Source organism: Macrosteles quadrilineatus, unplaced genomic scaffold (genome assembly GCF_028750875.1).
Source record: "Macrosteles quadrilineatus isolate MER2022 unplaced genomic scaffold, UCM_ALF_1.0 Scaffold_1__1_contigs__length_201487025, whole genome shotgun sequence".
NCBI lineage: Eukaryota > Metazoa > Arthropoda > Insecta > Hemiptera > Cicadellidae > Macrosteles > Macrosteles quadrilineatus.
Window position 1 is genome coordinate 41,700,615 of NW_026542594.1, and position 19,475 is coordinate 41,720,089.

At 35.3% G+C, this 19,475-nt stretch overlaps 1 protein-coding gene across 7 annotated transcripts in view; it reads left to right on the plus strand.

Moving 5' to 3' along the window:
- The window catches only part of LOC128982824 (TRPL translocation defect protein 14-like), a 191,853-nt gene that overhangs the window by 125,389 nt on the left and 46,989 nt on the right, over positions 1 to 19,475 (plus strand). For 6 of the 7 annotated variants that reach the window (XM_054401848.1, XM_054401846.1, XM_054401841.1 and 3 more), the window contains one exon: positions 6,995 to 7,123. In XM_054401848.1, the coding sequence (XP_054257823.1) occupies positions 6,995 to 7,123 (129 nt within the window). Of the gene's footprint in view, positions 1 to 4,246; positions 4,304 to 6,994; positions 7,124 to 19,475 lie in introns of all 7 variants that reach the window. The other variant, XM_054401843.1, reaches the window with a different exon arrangement.

The window sequence follows — 19,475 nt, forward strand, 5'->3', positions numbered from 1 at the left end:
AATAACATGGGAATTTTAAAATTAAAATTTTTTTGAATTTTCTCCGTAACAATTAGGCGCATAATAACGCTTCAATACACTAAATTATTTGTTTTTTTAAGCTCTACAAAATGGTTTAAAAAGAAATTGTGAAATTCTGTGTTTTTAGGGTCAAAAATGGGAAAAACCTATTTTTACCCCATAAAACCCCCCATAAACCCTCGTTCCCATAGTCCGATCATGCTGGTTCGCGAACTCATTCAAGTTTATCCCGCCTTACACCTTCAAACCAAATGTTATGAAAATCGGACAAAAATTACTCAAGTTATCTTGCGGATGGACACAATATATATCTAATATATAAAATTCTCGTGTCACAGTGTTTGTCTGCAAACTCCTCCGGAACGACTTCACCGATCGTTATGAAATTTGGTGTGTAAATTCTGTAGGTATGGGAATCGGACGTAAACTATTTCCCGTTTCGAAATTCTTAAAAGGGCTCCGCCCCAGTGGCTCTGGAGTTTCCCATGTTAACCTTATGAGAAATGGAATTAATGAATCTTAACAGCTGTTTCAATTAAACAAGTTGGTTCTGTTCTATGATGTTCAATAGCATTAAAGTTACAAGGATTACCAACAGGGTGCAGCACTATTATTTCTTTTACATTTATGACAACAGCTAATTTGCAACCAAAAGGTGAGTGAGCGTAGCGAACGAGCTAACCTGAAGGCAAGTGAGCGCAGCGAACGAGCTCCAACCTAAAGGTGAGTGAGCGTAGCGAACGAGCTCCAACCCAAAGGTGAGTGAGCGTAGCGAATGAACTTCAACCAGGACGTGATTGAGCGATGCGAACGAGATCATCTTGAAAATTAAATGTAACGGTACTTTCTTTCCATCGGTCTGTCTTAGGGGAAACCTATAACTTAGGCGATTCGAAGTTCGCCGGGTCAGCTAGTATATATATATATATATTTCTATATTTAGATATATAAAAATTTGAACGAATGGTGTTTTTGGCCTCTGGGGACATCAAAATGAAAAAGTAAATCGGTCCCGGGCTTAGGTCTTACCATGAGACCTACGGTAATAGCTTCTTCCCTATAGGGAAATTTGCTAAAAGAAGTGACATGTTTCGGACATAAGTCCATTTGTTTACTATAATAATTTAATATATCAGCAGCCCTATTACATGAACACCTAAATTAAAATATATATATTTATATGAATTTGAACGAATGGTGTTTTTGGCCTCTAGGGTCCTCAAAACGAAAAATTAAATCGGTCCCGGGTCCAGGAATACTACGGTAATAGCTTCCCTATATGGGAAATTCGCTAAAAAAACACATTTACCATCCCTGTTGCAGTAAAGTACTCTTTAAACTACTCCTATTCAAATGTGATTTAAGGAGACATAAGTATAAATCCAATCAAGCAAATGGAAATTCGCTTAGTCTGTAGGTTTGCTGCGGCGGGGATATTTTTTACTAGCCACAAAAAAAATTCAAAAAGCTGTAAATTCCAAATATTATGTTATTATTGAGAATAAGTTACTGTTTGCTTGGTTATGGACTCAAACTTGGTTGATTTTTTTATTGTATACTATAAGCTATGAATATGTTACTAAAAACACTTTATCTGACACACTTTATCTTTACCTTCCCTTTAGCAGCAAACCTAAGTGCTCGTTATACCTAATGCAATTTAAATAGTGAAAAAATATAACCTGTTTAAGGATATATTTTAGTGAATATCCAACTAGGAAAATGGAAATTTGCTTAGTCTACAGGTTTGCTGCAGCAGGAGTATTTTTTCTATTATTTTCTCCGTAGTTATTAAGTTTAGTTTATGAACCTTTGATTTGGATTTTCAGCTCTAAACAGGATTTTAAGAACAAGTGCAATGTGCTGTGTGGATTCAAACATGGAAATAACAATATTTTTAAATTATAAAGCTCCGTTCCGATAGTCCTATCATGACGTTTCAAAACTGCATGGTTTACTTCGTACACCACAGATAATTCACATTGGAACTCAATCGACACTCGTTTGTTTGTTGTCATATTTCACACGAGCTATGTTGAGTGTGTCTGAAAATCTGTGTCTGTGCTACAAACTGATACATGCCACGCAACACAAGCATTTAGTTGCAGAGAGCACAGCTGGTTAGTTGTCAAGATGGATGAAAGTACCTACTACTCCGAGTCCGACAAGGAAATTGAGGAATCGGTTCATCTATATTGTGTTTCGTGCTTGCACCCAAGTTGTGTCGCATGCTTCGAAAACTGTGACATGCCGGCCCACGCATGTCCCACACACATACACACGTGCGTCTCAGCATACGCCCGATCCTGTAACATAACATAACAGCATAAGTCCTGTAACAAGAATTTAATTTTTATTAATATTTGTTATAAATTGATCAATTGAACTTTCTTTGGTGTCTGTCACACACTCTCGTAGGGAAATTCACAGAACAGTACATATTTTTTAGTCTATTGCTTGTACTATTACTTTCTAAAACATTGATATTTATATCCCCAGCAACAACAACATGGGGATACATTTTGTTTAGAATTTCAAGTAACTGTAAAGTGTTTAACTTGTCCAGGAAAGTATGTGTGAAACATTGTTGCAGAGTCCTATAGACTAAAGTTAGAAACTAAAGCAAGAACTAAAGTTAATTTTTGTGTTTTAATTTCAACAAGCGCACATTCAAATTCTTAATCCATTATTAAGTCATTAACAGCAGGTACACACATTTCTTTAATTTGCAATTCAGGTTTGGCTAAAATTAAAACTCCACCACCTGAAGTTGAATGGCGAGAATAGAAAGAACTAACATTAAGATTTTTTTTTATATTTAACCTATCAATTTCCTAATCTTTCATTTTGTGCTCTGTAAGAACTAACACATAAGTTTTTATGTGCTCTAATAGAATTTCTAAAACACCGATCCATGATTCTAGATGTTGAACATTTTGGTGAAAAATACTGAGATTGGAGGTTTTACTAAAAGGTTTTTTAAATGTTGTGATTTTGTATCATTGTTGAATCACATTTTACATAATTTGTTATCCTAAAAAACTAGGTTGATCATCACCAGTCACACTCACACTGACACTCACATTCACATTATTGCCCATAGCACTTGAAACTTCACTAACACCATTGGTCGGGATGACATCATAGGAGGCAGGGCATCATAGATTGTAATACTTTAAATTAGTAGTTTTGCCATCAACAAACGTATCATCTTAATGATAACATTTTTTCTTCAATGTCAATTGTTTTCAAATAAGAAGAAATTTTTAACGATTAAAAAGGGGTTAAATTATTTGTAATGCTTGGATATGAGTTTTTAACCCTATTTTCAATTTAAATTTATTCCAAAATATACAAATGTACAAATTCATACAATTTAGCTACAAAATCCATTAATGCCTTGTCTGCAGCAATTATTATAATTTATCTTATTTCACAGTGTTTTTTTCTTCAGTATTTTGTTTTCCTTGTTTTCTGTAGTAAATCAACTAAAACATGAAATCCATACAGAATACAATAATATTCAAAAACATATTACAAAGTGTAATTTGCGCACCAGCCCCCTTGTTTACGTCAGATTATCTTTTCTTTCCCCATTTATCATAAATTATAACTGCTGCCTGAGCTGTGATCGGCGGTGACCTAACCATACAAATGACAGTCAGGCGGGGCAGTACATTTATCTGGCACAATTCCATACATTCCTAGCTGACATTGTGTTCTTCTAGGACAATCACAGTGAAACGTTATTAATGACAATCTCCTGATTTTAATATGTTAGTAGTTAAAGAAGAATCACCCTTAAAAAGGTTAGCAGCTAAAGAAGAATTTTTTATAAAATTAGATAATGGACTACATTCAATAGAACCAATAAGACCTGTTTGCGTCATTTTAATAATACCAAGATTTTAAGCTTGAATATTTGTCTAAAGAAAAACATTAATTGACAGTAGATAGAAGTATTAAAAGCCATCATTCTGTAATAACCACATAATCGCAGTCCCTTGGCCGAATTAATTTTTTCTAAGATAACCTTCAGATTTTTAAAAACTATTAGTGACTTCAACTTAAACATTTTTGGAGGATTCACACTGTTAGTCGTGTTCTTTTTGGTTCAATTCAGTTTCTACTGCATCATTAAAACCCAAGTGAGATGAGTGTAAAATGTTTCTTTGTCACACATTATGGGGTGGCATTTTCCTTGCTCAAGATGTGTTTGTTGTAGTCTCGGAGATGGTTAAAGACAGTCATGCGTGTGCTCGATGCCATGTACTCAGTGAGGGTGAGTAGAGGGTGCAACGTTGCTAACACTCCCACCCTGGAACTGGCAACTAACTCTATCCTCATACTGTTGCCACACGAGAAGATAAAAAAAAAACTAGAAGTGCAATGCATCTAAATAATGTTTCAATTATTACATATTTATAGTAATAATCCTATCTTCTTTGTAACAAGTTTTATAATACATTTATTTGATTTTAAGTTAAATTATACAAGCTCTGTTGAAATGCCTTACTTTTCAAGTTTTACTTTTATTTCAAGGCTAATAATTTCTAACCATCATTGAAATTTGACAGTAAATAGAGTGAAAAATGTTTTCAGAACCTGTGAGGAGAAATTATAGGTTGACATTTTCAATGGTTTTCATTTCCCCTCTTGTCAATGGTTGTCAGTTCTAGGACAAACCTTTCTCCTATAGCTTCTGTCAATAACACTCCTTAAACAACACTTTAGGAACTCGCCCCAGTAGCACCAAATCTTCTGTAGGTAGGTGTCACAGTCTTCTACCTACTTTTCACTATTGGTCGAGTCAATTGTTTTGTAGTTGGTGTTGAAAATTAGGGGTTTCTTGAAACAACTGATCCACTTATCTTTCAGAGGCTTTTCATCATCTCACAATTCAAAACATGTCGGCTCAAATTTAAGATTATTATTTTGTATATGCAAAACCTTATAATGATATTGATTTATAATCAAAGGTAGCAACACTAAAAAAATAATTCTTTGCAAATTACAAATTAATTCAATTAATTGTAACTAAAACATAGTGCTATGTAAATGGTTTCTTAAGTTAAATATGGCAATCATTTTATTTTTACAACTAGAAAACATATATTATACATAATTTATAACAATAAAGTATTTGTGAGAAAAATCAAAACAAACAAACTATACCAATCATATATTATGTTGTTCTTTTGCATCTCTATTTTCACTAGTAATTATTTGAAAGTACTTTCTCCCCTTACATCGCACAGACTATGTTACTCCTATAAATACACCTTTTAGGTGCACATTACCGATAAAGTACTGTTGTTAGTTGTATCAATTTATATTTTATGTTTGTTTTGTGCTAAAGTTGTTATAATATCAAAGTAAAAAGCTTTAAGTAGTTTCTACCTCTATTTAATCTTGATATTTCTGGTCTACCTTACCTACATGTAATTTAATCAAGTTCTACTTCTGGTGTTTGTATTTTATAACTTCAATACCCAATATGGACAGGGTTTGATTTATTTTTATGATGTGCATTATAATTAATCTAACCCTATAGTACATAAATGGCATAGTACAAAAAGGTTATTCACGTATTACATCTACTCTTCCTACAAACCAAAGGTTGGCAGCTCACTTGTGTGATGTCATACATATCTCTTAAAGCCAACGGGATGATCAACTGGATTGATTTAATCAGTAGTAAATTTACTTTTACCTCAGTAATTGGAAAAAATATTGTAGGTCACTCTTTCGACACGTGTTCAATGTACACCTATAGTAATCCCTCATTTGATTTTGTCTCGCACCAGGAAAACCACAGTCGTTGGGTAAATGCCTATCTTTTGGACTAGTAATGTCAGATAGTATTTTTTGTTGCACTCATAAATTTGGTTCATTTTTTACAAAGTAGTAGCTCATGTAATCTTATCTGTGTAAACTGATTCTGGAGGTGTTGTGTGTCGATATTTATTATTACCTTAAATAAATGGGCAACCAAAACATGTACTGTACATCAAAACCATAAGGTTAGTTAAAATATTCATGGAAACCTTTCTTAAATCCTTCAAAGTTGATAATTATATTGGAGATTGATAGCTATAATAAAGACCAAAATATTGTTATGATAAATAAAGGTTTCACATTCTGGGTGAAATTCATTGCATGTATAATTACTCAAATGTTTTTATTTACCTTAATCAATATTCTACATGGTGTTTCAAATTTAAAAAAAATAATTTTACATTGTATTAATGTTATTTTGACTGGAAAGTTGTATATGGAATGCTCAGTAGACAACATTGATTAACCATTTAAATTACCTTAAACCTCTTACTATTTTCATTTATCAGTTTTAACTTATAATTAGCTTTAGGTCATAAATTAATTAATTCATTATACGAACGAGGTTAATATAAAGATTTGTCATGAGATTGAATCGGGAAAATAAATTCCTTAACATTTAGCATTAAAAAGGTGGAATGTATTGTGTCTATGTCCAACTAATACATCAGTTACACGGGTAAATATAAATAGACATTATTATTATTATAAGAATGGTTTGAATGCAGATGAGTCCTTGTCGGGTTTTACTGGTATTGTTTTGTAAATGCATGCCATCTTCACAGCCATATATGAGAGGTTCGAGCCTATACCATCATAAAATATTTTATATATTAACCTAAATATATTTCTGAGTCAAACCCAATTATTTAAAAAAATCTTCATATTTATTCATCATAATCATTTTGGCTACACAAAACATTTATTATTATGTAGCAAAACTTGATTTTTCATACAGCTCAGAATCAGTATAAACTCACAACTCTTTGCCTATGATTAATATGGAAGTCTATATGTATTTGAAGTATTTTTCATTGTTGATATCATAGTTATAATATCTCATTATTGTTTTGACAGGAAGCAGTTAAAAATGGGAATGTCAGTTGATTGAGGTGACTTTGGTGGTTTGTTGCAGGTTACAAGTTTCAAGAGAACCTCCTCAAGACAATGTTACAGATAGAGAACACATTCTTTGAGCTGGGAGAGAGCTGCAACAGAGATTGTCTCATAATATGTGACCGAGGGGCCATGGACGCATCTGCATGTGAGTAGTCCTTCAACTTGGTATCTTTTACAACATGTGACCGAGGGACCATGGACGCATCTGCATGTGAGTAGTCCTTCAACTTGGTATCTTTTACAACATGTGACCGAGGGACCATGGACGCATCTGCATGTGAGTAGTCCTTCAACTTGGTATCTTTTACAACATGTGACCGAGGGGCCATGGACGCATCTGCATGTGAGTAGTCCTTCAACTTGGTATCTTTTACAACATGTGACCGAGGGACCATGGACGCATCTGCATGTGAGTAGTCCTTCAACTTGGTATCTTTTACAACATGTGACCGAGGGACCATGGGGACGCATCTGCATGTGAGTAGTCCTTCAACTTGGTATCTTTTACAACATGTGACCGAGGGACCATGGACGCATCTGCATGTGAGTAGTCCTTCAACTTGGTATCTTTTACAACATGTGACCGAGGGACCATGGACGCATCTGCATGTGAGTAGTCCTTCAACTTGGTATCTTTTACAACATGTGACCGAGGGACCATGGACGCATCTGCATGTGAGTAGTCCTTCAACTTGGTATCTTTTACAACATGTGACCGAGGGACCATGGACGCATCTGCATGTGAGTAGTCCTTCAACTTGGTATCTTTTACAATATGTGACGAGTGATCATGGACGCATCTGCATGTGAGTAGTCCTTCAACTTGGTATCTTTTACAATATGTGACGAGTGATCATGGACGCATCTGCATGTGAGTAGTCCTTCAACTTGGTATCTTTTACAACATGTGACCGAGGGACCATGGACGCATCTGCAAATGAGTAGTCCTTCAACTTGTCATCTTTTACAACATGTGACCAAGGGACCATGGACGCATCTGCATATGAGTAGTCCTTCACTTGGTATCTTTTATTTATTTTTTACATAATTGCTATCCCTAATAAAATATCTGGTTACAAAATTTCATCGGGATATATATAAACAAATACATTGATAAATTATCATTAACATTTTGAGTGAATTTTGTTATGTCCTAGATTTGTGTCTCTCACAACTGTTCTTTGAACATTATCAGCTGGGACCTTTCTGGATTTTTGGTTTTTGTCATTCTTTTTTATTCTTTTAACTTACAATAATAATTACAATTTATGTGTTATAGAACTAAACAAATAAAGAGCATCTTAAAACATCAAAAAATAGAATCTTAGTTTTATGTGATTTGTACTTATGAGACTCCCTAATTTATTGTTGAACATTATGCAACACCCTCCCCCACCTCAATATTCTCTAACAATATCATCAAAAGATTGTTGACCAATAAATATTTCAAAACTAAATTTGTTATCTTGCCTGCTGAAAATAAATTTCTAAAATAAGAAACATAAACTAGACAATTAATTGATAACACCTTACAAGATATATTTATTTTTCACAAGTGTGAAGAGCCACAGCTATTTCATTTGCCACATGTCTTGATCATATTGAATTCTTTTTCTGTTAAGAATCGCTTTATTTGCTTTTTCTGTTGGTTGATTTGTCAGACCATGGCTATAAATAGTATAATTACAATTAAAATTATTTCACTATTTGAATTAGTTTGTTTACATTAACTATAATGTGATGTAATAAAAAAATAATATTATAAATTGGTGTAAATACCTGCATTTATGCAACCTAGTTTGTAGATAAGTTGCTACCGGTTTCAACTCACATAAGATTCAATTCCCATCATCCAAAAAAATTAGCAGTTACAACAGTTTCATTCACAGACTCCGTACCAATGAATTTGATAGATTTCACAGAAGAACTCAATACAATTAAACATATAGGTAGCTGCTTCTAATGGTTTCCAAAGCAACTTGATTGACAAATTTATTTCTAAACATAAAAATAAAAAAGCTAAAACCAAAGAGAAAAAAACCTATGTTTCTGCGAAGTATGGTTTATTCCTCAGCACCAAATTTAAAAACATAATGGATAACAATACAGAGTTATTCAATAAGAATGTTGCAAAACATAAACGATTGGTACGTCTATTTCTGTTATTTTTAATAGCTAATTTTTACAACAATGGAAAAGGTGTGTTTCTAAGTTTGTCTCAGTTGCTTAGTTAAGTATCATGAAACCTGTCCACAAATAGATACTACAAAAAGAAAACGCATTTTATGTTTTAGAGTTTCTCGTACAAATGCACATTTGTACAAATTGTTTGTGTCCAGCCGAACGTTCTGACACAAATTAAGAAGGAGGCTCCTCATCGGAACTGCATAGCTCATTGGGTGAGGCAATTCAACACAACTGGATGTTTGTGTGCTAGGAAGAGTTTGGGCCGTCCTCAGACCCTACCAGGCGCTGTGAAGAGATTCGAGGCTAAGTTTTGTAGTAGCCATGGTACTCAACTAAGCAACTGATAACAAACATAACCTTGTCAAAATAAACTTGTAAATACCCCCTTTCCATTGTTGCAACAATCATCTGTTTGAATCACGGAAACAGACAAACCAACCGTTTAGTTTTGCACCATTCTGTTGAAATAACCCTGTAGAATAACAGTCTCAATCAAAACTGATAATAAACCTGGATCTTTGCTAAAAAAAAACCTCCCTAGATACCTACTGCAACCTTAAAAAAAGTGTGCACCATTCAATTATAGTGATTGTCCAAAATATTACATAGGCAAAACATCCCGTTCTTTTAATAAAAGGTTTAAAGAACATCTACAAAAAAAAACTACAGCTGCACAAACTTCAACCTTCGCAGAACATCTGGTTTCTCTCAACCACAATTACAATATGTAATTGATATTAATATGAAAATCCTGGACCTATCAAACGACTGATTCAATAGAAACATATTGGAAGAATTCAAAATCTATTACGGCCGTTAAATTTGACAGCCAAAACATCATCAACGACAAGATTTTGTTCAAATCAAATTACATATACGACACTGAAATTAAGATACTAAAGCGAATGACATTTGTGAATGAAATTGTCAGCTGATCAGGAAATCTGTCACGACGTCATCACTGACTACGTTGATCCTGACTGGCAGTCTAGACATAACTCCCGTCCGATCTTGTCGTGTCCGGTAGGCCTACCGTTTCAGTATTTTTAATCCTAAATGTTTGTGTACATGTTCGTGTTTTGTTTATTTATTTATTATCAATTGACGACCTTCGAATGAAGCGAGAAGACATCTTTAATAGCCTGAAGATGACTCCTATGTGAGTTGGGACCGGTAGCAAATCAGCTACAAACTGAATCGCATAAATGCAGGTATTTACACAAATTTATAGATGCCTATTTAAATTTTGACCAGGAGGCTAAAATTCAATGTAATTAAAAAAAAAACAATACACAGAAAGTCAATAATCCGTGACAGATCAAGCAGGATGTGGATTGTTTTTTGGGTACAAATTTACTCTTGTATTGAAATTGTACATAGAAACCTAATTATTTACCAAACAGTAAAAGGGATACTGTAGAACCTCTTTAATCTGAACTAATTGGGACCGGGGATAGTTCGAACTATTGAATAGTTCAGATTACAGAACATATTGTTGTTTTTACATAAAAATACCGGTACCTAGCTAAAACATGGCTAAAATTGATCGTAATTATTTCGGGAAAGTGAAAAAATGCTTTATAAAATAAAATACAGTTGTTCAGTAAACTTGAACATTTTATTTCGTCCTCTTTGTTTTACTTAAAACTAACTCTCTTCTTAGCAACATGTGTTTGATGCCATTTAAATTATTCCTTTTTATTATATTGTTAACATATGTTGTATTAAAAATGTAAATATAACAGTGTTCTTGTCCTCTTGTAAACCTTATAAGTGTGTTCATTTTCTCTCTCTCTCATATTCATTAATCTCAATATCTCTATCTCTCTACATATTACCCCTCTGGTCCTTCGAAATATTTACCATTACTCTTTCTCATTTTACTCTCACTATCTCAATTATTCTCTTGTCTCATCACTCTCTCAATCATATTTTATTCCCATACTAATACCATTCTCTTAATTAATCATTGGTCCTTCGAGCCGGATATTGAATATCAGTCCTTAGATTCCATCCACTCTCACACCTCTTATTTCGCATTTGCTCCCTGTTTATTAATTATTTCTCTTACACCCTCTCAAGCTATCGAATTTTCTTATTTTTACCAATTAATTTCCTATTGTTTTTGCTCACTCTCACAGTTAACCAAACTCTCTTTCATTCTTAACACAATTTTTCTCTTTTCTCTTCCTTTATTTCGTCCAACATGGCCAACAAACCAATTACACTTCCGAACTTTGAAAAATCTATTCTAGTCATCCAAAAGTCCTTTGAAAATATTCTTAAATCAGTCCAAGAGCTGGAAAGCCATTCACCCTCCCTTCTCTCTGTGACACAAATCAAGACTTTAACTAACTTCTCAACGAGTTAAACCAGGGAGACAAAACCTATGAAGAAAACCTGGAAACAGCTTTAGAACTTTTCCCAGAGGACTTGGATTTTGATTAAGTAAGTGATAATGAACATAAACTATGATTGCTCTTCATCGAGGCAAAATTCCGCATTGAAGTTCGACTGGAACAGCAGCCTCAGGATGTTCCAGAGGAAAATGAAAACTCAACACGGATAAGTGACATTTTAACCTCATCCTCTGTAAGACTCCCAGAATTAGACCTCATTTTTGATGACTCTCATGCAAGTTGGGGAAGTTCCACCAGCTTATTCAACTCAAACAGCCATCTCAATAAAAACGTTTCAATCGTCACTGAATCACAACACCCTCTCAATGATTCTCTCATGGCTAGTCCTAAATTGCAGACTAACGTTTGTGATGTATCGTTGCACTCAAGAACACACAACATAGTTTCCAATAGCAACATTCACCAAATGTATCTTCAAACCTCAATTAAACCTTCGGATCAACTCTCCCCACTCATCTCATTGCGAGACAACCCCTCTCAAGATTTATGTACATACCTACTCACTCAAAAGCCTTTTGTATTAAATAGCCTACCCTACCTAGCAATCCGTACCCTCCACCACTTAGCTGAAGACGAAGGTAAAGTCTTCCCTGGAGCAGAAAACGTCTCGCGCACTCAGACTCGCGTACACGACATCGTAACTGGGGCAGACACGGTAGATGAAGCAAAGAACCTTCAAAATCAGATTATTAAACTACTCAACCGTGGCCACTTTGAACTTCGAAAATGGACTTCAAATTCTCCCGAGATTCTTCCAGACACTCACAAAGAGAAAATACACCTGATCCCCATTTCTCAATTCTTGGCCTACTCTTGTCTCCAGACTCGGACAATTTTTCATTTCATCTCAATCTACCACCAAATTCACTAACCAAACATCACGTTCTCAGTCTAGTCACTAAAATATATCATCCATGTGGATTTCTTAGCCCATGTACTATGACAGCCAAATGTTTTATTCAACTTCTCTGGACGACCAGTCTACAGTGGGATGAACTTCTCCCTCAAGAACTCAGTGCTATTTGTAGTAACTTCATCTCATCAACGTCAGCTATTGCAGATATCCAAATCCCTCGAGCGTTGAACATCTCTAAGAATTTCTCTCTCCAAAGTTCTAGTTTTGAGCTTCACTGCTTCTCAGATACCTCTGATCATGAAGTTCCAGCTTTTGTCTACATAAGATGTCCTCAACCCAAAGGAGAAGTGATTATACGCCTGGTTTTATCCAAAACTAGAGTTTCCACTCTGAAGAAGGTGACTCTCCCACGACTGGAACTCTGCTCTGTCCACTTAGTAACACAGATCATGAACTACTGTTGTTCTTCGTTCAAAAACATAGTTTCACTATTTATACCAGTTGTGGATTTGTGAACTGTTTTGTTGAATCCACTGGGGATTCAAGGCCCCCGGTATGTTCAGTAAACTTGAACATTTTATTTCGTCCTCTTTGTTTTACTTAAAACTAACTCTCTTCTTAGCAACATGTGTTTGATGCCATATTAAATTATTCCTTTTTATTATATTGTTAACATATGTTGTATTAAAAATGTAAATAAAACAGTGTTCTTGTCCTCTTGTAAACCTTATAAGTGTGTTCATTTTCTCTCTCTCATATTCATTAATCTCAATATCTCTATCTCTCTACATATTACCCCTCTGGTCCTTCAAAATATTTACCATTACTCTTTCTCATTTTAATCTCACTATCTCCATTATTCTCTTTTCTCATCACTCTCTCAATCATATTTTATTCCCATACTAATACCATTCTCTGAATCAATCAACAGTGTTTATTTAATACAGTAGTAAACATAGTGAATAAACAGTACTGTACATTAAATACAGTATACAATAAAAATTACTGTACTGTGTATAGAGTACAGCAATGAGGCGTTCGGAATAGTAAACGTTTGGATTACAGGGGTTCAGATTAAAGAGGTTCTACTGTAGGTATTTTATTTCCAGTTTAAACAAATTAAGACAAATCAAATAATTGTACACAAATATAATAATCTTATGATCGATCAGTTATATTGTTTCACTCATCTTCCCTTTGTCTTCTTATCTTTTGACCTGAGAAAATGCTCTGTCCAATTACCTAGAAACGAAAAAAGAGAAGAATTTTTTTCTCAAAAATTATGACGAAACAACTAAAGTAGAACCCGTTATATCTGGCCTCGGATTTTCCAGTCCATGGTGTATCTGGTTCCTTCCTGGAATCGATAGCAAAAATATTTCCCTTGGCTGTACTTGTAGTTTCTATGATTTGAACGTTCTCACGGTTTATCTGTTTCCTGATTGTATACATTTTTATCGGGTTCACTCCGATTACTCGGGTTACTTAGTTGAGCTAGTAGGTTCAACCTGTAAACAGTTAGTTGATTATTTTCAGTGTGGTTAGTACAGTATAATCATTGTGTTGTTTTGTTAAGTGATGTGTACTGTGTTATTCAATAAAAAAAATGAGTGTGTCAAAACGAAAACAAAATGTGGGGACGGTGGAAGAAAAACTAAACACAATCAAAAACGTTGATAAAGGTGAATCTGTGGAAAAAATATGTCATGAATTAAATTTGGAGACAAGCACGATTAATGACTGGTGTCGTAATCGAAAAACTTTGATGGACTTTTGTACTTAAATCGAACCTGAAAGGTTTTATCTGAATAACTTGTTAACAAGATGTTACTTACACAAATCTTTAAAAGAGATGGTTGATGATGCTTTGTGGCTGTAGTTCTTGCAAGAGAGAAGAATAAAATTGCTCTTTCTGCCTACCAAGGTCTCAAGTCTTATCCTACCTATGGATCAGGGTGTAATAGAATGTTTTAAAAGGCGATGGCAGCACAAACTTTTGTCAGAGATTAAGGGAAAATGGACACTGATTTTGTGGATCTTGTCTCGGCTCTGAAAGAAATTAACATAAACGATCTACATGACTGCCGAATCATACAGTGGCAAGTCTTGGAGGGAGGTCTAGAAGGTTTAGATATTGAAAAATTAGTCAACGGCTCAGTGAATAAGGATTTGATCTAGGTAACAGATGAACACACAGATAACTGTAATGTAGAACTCTTAAATGAACTGACAAAGTAAGCATAAACTGCCGGTGACAAAATCTTAGAAGTGGTTAACTAACTGGTGATGATGATTTAGAAAACGAGTACTTGAGTGATGAAAAAATCCTGCAGAATGTTGTACTGTTCAATTACCAACAATGCTCGTCTAACACGAAGGTTTCATCTTGACAACGATTATGGACCCTGTATCTCCTGTCATTTGACAAATATTATCAAGAACAGCCAAAAAAGAAAAAAAATGTAAAACTCGATAGGCATAGATAATCAGTATCGATTGCAGGTTAATACTTCCTTAGACTGGCTCAATTTGCATTTGGGAGACATTAGGGCCTAGTAATACTAGTAACATACTGCCAACAACTCTGACGATGACTCATAATTAACCTATATAGAAAATGAAGAAGCATAAAAATCGGATGATTACACTTCAAAAGAAGATATGCAAGAAGATATGCCGACAATTGTTTGATTAAAGCAAAGCTAGATAATATTTCCAGTGACGTTTGTAGGTTAAAAAGCAATGTGAGCCCACCGGAAGTTCAAGTCAATGACGAAGTACATAATGCTGTTTCTGACTCTACTTTGACTCAAGTAGTTGGAAGTAATTGAAATAATTCTGTGACGTACTCTCCACTGCATGGAGATGATGAACTTAGTTTTAATAATTGCTGTAAGACTGGCAGCACTGACGATGACGTCACGCCTCATCAAGATGGCCGTGGTGATGACGCTGACGTTATTAGTAATTTTGCTAAGTGAATGTTATAGTGAGGTACTGGAACGTGGTAAAAACACTTCCAATATGTATACCAGTGTTGTGGTATCGCCTCAGTTATGTATGTCTCCTGGTGCTGATGGCAATTGGAATCAAGTGACTAGGAAGAAAAGGATTAATGTAAATAGTTGCGGTGACAGAGAGAAGTCAAATTCAGTACGTCCTCAATCTAAAGTGCAACGATACCGAGCTATAATTGGCAAAGCCAAACAAACTGGACCTCTTGTTGTGGCACAGAGGAAATCCTGGGTGTTTTTATCAAGATTTGACCCATGTGTGAAACCTGAAAGCCTAGTGGAGTATATAAGGAACTTGTGCCCTATTGAACACTCGCAAATCCAGTGTGAACAACTTCCCACTAAGTACCAGGGTTACTTATCTTTTAAGGTAGGTGTACCTTCTGACTCTATTGACAAGCTGTTGGATAGTAATCTCTGGCCTGAGGGAATACTCATATGTAAATTTTAGATAGAAGACCTAGAAGTTTTGTTACATAATGAAAACCCTGAAGTATTGTGTGTTGCTGAAACGTGGCTTAATGAATCTAAGCTGAATTGTTTTAAAGTAAATGGATTCAAAACCATTTCTGAATATTCTAGACCTAACCGAGTAGGGGGTGGAGTTGCTCAGTTGCTTAAAACTGACTCTAGGCTTAAATTTAAGCCTATGACATTATCTATTGACGAAGACATTTGTTCTGAAGGTGTATTTGAGTTCTGTTTGGGACTAATGCAGCTAGACAAATTCCAAATTATTGTTGTGGTATTGTATCGGCCTGGGACTGCCAACAGCGCTGATGTGATCGATTTTATTGATCGTTTCGACTTGTTGGTTTCTACCCTCAGAGATAAGTTTAATATCCCGCTTCTTATTTGCCCTGACTTAAATATAAACAATCTTGAGAGATCCTGGGAAAGTCAGCTGCTTCAGGATTTGTTAGAATGTAATAACCTGAACATTATATTTAAAGGACCAACGAGAGTAACACCTGACTGTATAACTCAGCTTGACTATTTTATTGTTGACTCGTGTGTTGCACATATGTTTCGTGCCCCCAGTGCCAAACCTGTTTTTTTTTCTGACCACCATTTGCTATCAGTACACTTGTTGTGTGAACGTTTTGGAGAGGGAAATGTAAATAAGACAGTGAAGAGGAAATTTACGGCCTCGACTTTTGAAGCCTTCAAAATTTTATCTAGCAATGAAGCTTGGATGCCAGAACCTAATTATTTAAGAAATATTACCTCTAATGATTTATTTGACCATTTCTACGATTTGTTCATGTATGTTTTTAATGTAAGTTTCCCTGTGTCTACTTCAAATACAAAGAATGAACATAGCTCTTCTTGGGTCAGTCATGAGGTATCGCAGTCGCATGAAGCACTCTTTGGATCTGTACTGGAATACTAGGTCGCCTCACTGTTCTGTCGACGGAAAAAATGCTTATCGCGCAGCTAAACGTCACCACTCTGCACTTGTTAACAAAACAAAAAAGGCCTTTTTTGTAACAAAATATTAAATTCCAAAAACACAAGCAAGGAATCTTGGGCAGTGGTCCGTACACTGTGCGATGAAAAGTATCAGACCCAATCAAACCTGATTCTTATGATCGATGACGTGGAAGTCAAAAATCCTCAGACAATAGTAGACTATTTCTGTAAATCTTTTCACCAGGAAATATGTACATTGGCTAAAGATAATGTAGCCCCTGTGTTGCCCATTTATCTCGAAGCGGGCCGCTTTGTACTGTCTCCTACTTCTGTGTCTGAGGTTCGTGAAGTCGTCTTATTAATAGGATCAAAAAAAGTTCTGGCATTGATGAAGTCCCATGCAGCCTTCTCAAACTTTGCAATGAAAACATCTTTGAAGCATTGGCCTGCGCTATTAACAATTCGTTTGAAACTGGTTGCTTTCCTGATTCGTTGAAAACTTCAAAGGTTGTCCCTGTATTTAAGAATAATGATCCTCTTAACGCAAGTAACTACCGGCCTATTTCTGTCCAGCCTTGTATTGGTAAAATCTTTGAGATTATTTTTCTTAAAATATTGCTAAGTTTTATTGAAACAAATAACATCTTGTCAAATAACCAAATTGGGTTCAGAAAAAACATGTCTACCTGTGATGCCATTTTCGCCCTTTTAAAGGAAGTATATAACTACCTTGACATATCTGACAGCTTACTATGTCTCTTTTACGACATGACAAAGGCTTTTGATCTTCTTGACCACAGGATCCTTCTGGATAAGCTGCGAATGCTTGGCATTTCTGGAAACCCACTGCGATGGATTTCATCGTATCTTAAAGATCGGCACATGATTGTATCCTTGAAGTACAGAGGCCCTGACAACATCCTCCGGACATATAAATCGTCTCCATCACCAGCTCTGAACATCAGTGTCCCCCAGGGATCAAACCTTGGGCCCATCCTATTCCTGTTATACGTGAATGACTTGCCTGGCTCCATATCCTTTGGAAATTTATGGCTTTTTGCCGATGACGCCTGTCACCTAGTCCCAAGCCCAAATCAAAACATCACGATTGAAAACGCCCAAACTGGCTTGCTTGAAATGTCAACTTGGTGTAGCAAAAATCATCTGGTCCTAAATTCTAGTTAAACCAAATTAATGGAATTTTATAACAGGAAGAAGCCTGAACCACCTCCGATATTGACCTTGGACGGGGTGCCACTTGAAACCTGTAGAAAAAACCAAATACTTGGGCCTACACATTACGGAGAACCTTAATTGGGAACACATGTCGATGCAATAGCGCCCAGACTGTCATCTGTCACCTACCTGCTGTTTAGACTACAAAAGCTGGTTGACATCGAGATTCTCCTTAAGGTTTATTATGGCTGTTTTCATAGCATAATTTCATATGGTTCGGTATTTTGGGGTGGTTGCAGTGAGGCAAAACGCATCTTCATCTTTCAAAAGCGTGCAATTAGAAGAATATGTGGAGTCCATAGACGGACACACTGTAAACCTTTGTTCCAAGAACTGAACATTCTCACACTTCCGTCCCTCTTTATATTGGAATCCGCATTGCTTGTTAAGAAGAATCCCAATATTTTTGTAACAAACAGCATGGTCCCCAATTACAATACAAGAAGAGCAACAAATCCACATGTACCTCAAGTAAATTCCACCCTTGCAAGCAAGAGCCCTTACTTCAATAGTATAAAAATTTACAATAAATTGCCTCAGTACATAACGCAAGAGCCCTCTATCAACAAATTCAACAACCTGCTAAAAACATTCTTAAGTCAAGCGGCCTACTACAGTGTTGATGAAATATATGTCTAGGCCATGTACATCCCTGAAGAGGAAATGAATCCATCTATATAAATTAATATCAAGAAATGTATAAAAACCTGACGACCACGTCGCTGATGCGATACCAGTGGGAATTCTCCAAGAATCCAAGTAAGATCAAATAAGCCACGAGTAGGAGAGGAATGCCCTTCAGACATCTCTGGCCTATATAGAGCAACAAGACGTTTTAACATATGTTGACTTGGTGTTATTTAAAAAGTGAAGAGACTATGCTTAAAAAAAAAAAAAAAAAAAAAAAACAACAACGGACAAAATTGTTTAACAGAAAATAACAGACTTTTTAAGGTCTAGTAATCATCAAAGTCATATTTTGTGAGTAATTTATTCCTCTATCTTTATTTAAAATCAATAATTAATGTTATCTAAGTTCAACATTTTTTTTGTCAATTATTTTAACACTTGACTTATCAATAAATATTATATTGGTTGTAAAGATTTGTATTTTTTTTTTTTACAATCCCAAAAGAGACTTAAACACTACTTTTGACTAATCACAAGTTGTTATTAGATGCAAATTATCGTTTTTATAACAGTTTGGTTTAGCCAGCCAAAACATTATCCGGGCTAGGGGCTCGGTCCCGTGGAGGCCGGATAAGAGGGGGTCTTCTGTAGTTTGGAGCCAGTCACTGGTTTATCTGGTACCTTAACAAACTGTATGCTTTATAAATATATAGTAGGAGAAAGCACAATAATTTCAGAAGA